Source organism: Pygoscelis adeliae, unplaced genomic scaffold (assembly GCF_000699105.1).
Source record: "Pygoscelis adeliae isolate BGI_AS28 unplaced genomic scaffold, ASM69910v1 Scaffold618, whole genome shotgun sequence".
In the NCBI taxonomy this organism is placed as follows: domain Eukaryota; kingdom Metazoa; phylum Chordata; class Aves; order Sphenisciformes; family Spheniscidae; genus Pygoscelis; species Pygoscelis adeliae.
Genome location: NW_008825280.1, coordinates 420,661 through 424,698, shown reverse-complemented (window position 1 = coordinate 424,698; position 4,038 = coordinate 420,661). Strand labels below are relative to the sequence as shown.

General features: G+C 49.1%; 1 protein-coding gene across 1 annotated transcript in view; it reads left to right on the top strand.

The window, feature by feature from the left end:
• The first annotated feature begins 447 nt into the window (after nucleotides 1-447).
• Nucleotides 448-4,038, top strand: part of ITFG2 (integrin alpha FG-GAP repeat containing 2) — a 13,428-nt gene continuing 9,837 nt past the window's right edge. The window contains exons 1-6 of the mRNA XM_009329875.1: nucleotides 448-498; nucleotides 1,284-1,379; nucleotides 1,830-1,871; nucleotides 2,726-2,903; nucleotides 3,234-3,373; nucleotides 3,813-3,961. Coding sequence (XP_009328150.1) covers nucleotides 448-498; nucleotides 1,284-1,379; nucleotides 1,830-1,871; nucleotides 2,726-2,903; nucleotides 3,234-3,373; nucleotides 3,813-3,961 — 656 coding nt within the window. The remainder of the gene's footprint in view (nucleotides 499-1,283; nucleotides 1,380-1,829; nucleotides 1,872-2,725; nucleotides 2,904-3,233; nucleotides 3,374-3,812; nucleotides 3,962-4,038) is intronic.

Genomic DNA, 4,038 nt, shown 5'->3' with positions numbered 1-4,038 from the left:
CAGGTCGTAGCGACGGAGGCTGAAGCGGGGCGGGAAGCGCCGAGAGGATGGTGCGGCACCAGAGTAGGAGCCTGGAGGAGGTGCTGGGGCTTCTGCCCCTGGGGGGGCTTGGAGCTTGACGGGCGCTCGAGCAGTGTCAGAAGCCGAGGTTGGACCAGGTGGCCCCCAGAGGTCCCTTGCAAACTGAATCTTTCAGTGATTCCGGGCTGCAGTGGTCAGTGCTTCCATCACCGTTAGACGTGCTCGGCACCCTTGGCGTGGGCCCTGGATGACGTATAGCTAGTAGGGAGGTTGACTTTTGGTCCCAAAGAGAGACATTCTCCTGTTGCGGTGGTGGGGATGTAGAGGCGTGGGGAAATGCATTGCTGGGGTACAGTGGATCACAAACTGGGTAGAGCCAAGTTTGAATGTCTGGTGACCTGTGTGATGGATGGATGTGCATCGGGAATGTTGCTGTTGGCCCCACAAATGGTTGTTTCTGGTGGGTCTGATTTGTCTGTAACGAGGAAGAGGTTAGCTTTAGCCGGGTATATGTAAACTGTCCCGTCTTCTCTTCAACAGTCAAATTTTATTACAGCCCTATCCTGAAAAGTGTCATGGCTAGCAATGCAGTGGATGATAAAACAAATTTTCCCATAAGAAGTTGTGTTATGTGGGGTAATGTGTGCAGGGATTTATGAAAGGCACACAACTTCAATACACAGAGGCATGATGCCGAAGATGGGATAGTAGAAATGGGCTTGTCAGCTGGGGTGGTTGCTGGTTTTTAGGAGTCTCCTTTAAAGAAATAATCACCGTTCTGAAAGACCTTTATCCCTTCATCAGTGAGATTGACCATCCAGTGTAAATCTATTGTAAGTGTTCTTGCAGCCTCTTTCTGGATGGTTACATTTTCCTCGTTGCCATCATCTTCCTCAGATGGTTCAGGAAAGATCAAGTCAATCCGGATTGAAGGATGGAAGATGGGGTCATGATGATTAGCAGAGCAGGATGTTAAAACACAGTGACGCAACTTGAAACAATGGCTAGAGAAGCAGTGGATAACGGGATGTTGCTCTAAGGAGCCACTCCAGCTCTTTTATCTGCAAGAGTAAAATTAGTGCTTTGATTTTTTTTCCCAGACCACCTCTATTGATTCGAGGCTGTCTCTTTAACTCTTGTTTTGCTTTGCTGCTTCTTCCCGCAGAGGGATTTTTAGATAGGAATTCTGTAATTATTGCTGTGTGGGAATACCGTTAGTGTAATTGTTAATTTCTTCTTACTAACGCAATTCTCTTGTACAGCTGAATGAGCTAGTGGTGGGAGACACCAACGGGAAACTCTATGTTTACAAGAATGATGACAGCAAACCCTGGGCTGTGCGATCTTGCCAAGGAATGGTCAGTTCTTGACAAAATTTTTAAATGGTTGGGCCTTTTGGTGTCTGTGCAGCCAGCTGTCCTTGACCACTGCCTAGGAATAGGTAGGCCAGAGGGGAATGGCAGCTAGAACTGGTTCTGATGCCTTTCATGTCGTTATGCAAGACCCTGCTTTTGCCCACAGCTAGCCCCATGGGCGAGAAGTGATGAGCAAAATACTGAACAAACACAGGAACTGGGCTTCTGTCCCACTTTGACCCTGCTCCTGTGCGCTGTGGATTTTGCCCCAGGGCTCTGGGCAGTTGTGTGGCAGATGTGTTTCTGTCCCTGACTCTGCTCTCTTTGACCTTGAAAAGGCTGTTTAGAGTTCAAGAGGTGGTTTATGAGAGAGGAGGGGGTAGGGCAGAGGCTTATCCCAAAGTGCTGTTTTGGGTTGCCTTCTCTCATGTATGGCCTTCTTTTCTCTTGCAGCTCACATGTGTTGGTGTGGGAGATGTGTGCAATAAAGGAAAGGTAAGAGCGGCCAAACTCTTCCCAGCTGTGTCTGTAGGGCACGTGGGAGGTGCTTAGGAGATTAGGGTCATGTCATATCCTGAGTGTGGAGGAGGACAGGTTGCAGGTGCTTTCTCTCCAGGATCTGCCCTTGCTCATAGAGTTTTAGCGCTACTGTTTTAAAACTGTCCTGTTTATGTATAATCAGTATCTGTCTGTGAGCCACATGCACGTTTTAGTGAGCAAAGAAATCCATCCTATCTTCAGAAAGCACTATTGATTTGCATGTCCCCCTGTGTGAGCGCCACAAGGCTTTGGTGGTTTGATGGTTGCTCCTTTTCCTCAGTGGCTTGTGCCCTGCTCTGTGCTGGTCCCTGCTGTGGGCTATGGCCCTTCTGTCACTTGGCTGTGTGCATTTAACGTCATCTAAACAAGACTGAGCCACAGAATAGTCTAGACTCCCAAGTAAATTCCACTGGGTCTAATAGGACTTTTTGCTGGATTGCTATTTCTGGGGGTTAAACCAGGACCACTGAGTCCAAAAGTCCCAGTTTAGGCACCCTGCCTAAAATACTGTAGCTATGTGTGCTCCAGTAGGGAGCAGAGCTGAAGTGAGCATTGAGAAAGCCACACATTGTTTGGGGGTTGCGTGCACACATCAGCTTGATATCCTAGTCTGACAAGGATGAACAAGAAGTTTCGACCCTGCAGTACCTGAGTAGTTTTTATGCTGGCCAAAAACCTTCTCCTGTTCCCTCTGTAGCAGTCATTGATGTTGATGGACCTACCCTCATATCCTCCCTCGCCCTGCTGTGGGACAGCTTCTGCAGTTTCTAAAAGAGGAAAAATCAAAAGGTTTTTCTCTTCCCTCTTAGAATCTCGTGGTGGCAGTGAGTGCAGAAGGCTGGTTTCATCTTTTTGACCTGACTTCTCCAACTTCAAAACACTCGGATGCTTCAGGCCACCATGAGTTGGCAGCAGCAGAAGAGCAGAAGCCAGTGTTCAAGCAGCACATTCCTGCCAACACCAAGGTCATGCTGATCAGTGACATTGGTGAGCCGGGAAGCTGGTGTGGGAGTGCAGGGTGAGGGATTTTGTGGGTATGAGGTGGTGGGGGAGAGAGAGAGAAAGCGCGCATGTGTGGGACTCACAGAAAGAAATTACTATCTTGCTGAAACAGGTGCTCTAACAAACCACAGCCAAGTCATGGAGGAGAGAAGCAAGAACTCCAGGAATTTTCCTGAAGTGCACGTTCTCATTACAGGATTGGGATCCTCAGGGATGCTACCTGATGGAAATGAGCACAGTGGTTTCTGAATGTTGGGGGTCTTGGGGCTATGAAAGCCTGAGAGCCCATCTGTCGTCTTCTTGTATTCCCTGCAGATGGAGATGGGAAGTGTGAGTTGGTGGTGGGTTACACTGACAGGGTGGTACGTGCCTTCCGCTGGGAGGACTTGTCGGACAATTCAGACCATGTCTCTGGGCAGCTGCTCCTGTTGAAGAAATGGCTGCTAGAAGGTCAGGTAAGGAAACAGGATATTCGGAGCAGAACTTGTCATACAGTCTTCAAGAGGTGGCTCTCCCAAGGGAAGAAGCGGAAAATCTCAGTCCTATGACAAAGCAATTGTCGTGTTGATGGCTTGAAAGGAGATTTGCCCAGTGGTTTTCCTATACACGTGGAGCAGCTGGTGGGTTGGTCTGGGAAACAGTCAGTTGCTCTCACCCAGCTAGAGAGCATTAATGGAAAATACTAGCGTGTTCTTAAGTGGCTTTTGGTAGGGAAACACAACCTTTCACTGTAACTTGGACATTTTGCTTCTAGCTGAATTTGTTCAGCTCCTGCTCAGCTCTATCAGAAGATCTGACATATTCAAGTTTAGGTACAAGGAGCACAGTGAACCCTTCTGAGGTGTTTAAAGTTCTCAGTTCGACTCTATCCATGTTTTGCCTCTGCCAGTGTAGGTGGACAGCCTCTCTGTGAACCCAGGCCCTGATGGCTCACCGGAGATGATGGTGTCTCAGCCAGGCTGCGGTTATGCGATTCTGCTGTGCACCTGGGACTCCGAGCAGCAGGCCACGACAGAGGGAAGAGACAACTCTGCCCCGAGCAGGTGAAGAGCATTACTGCATGGGATAGATGAGGAGAGTCCGCTGTGGATGCCCGTCACAAGGGGGCACCGCCACACCT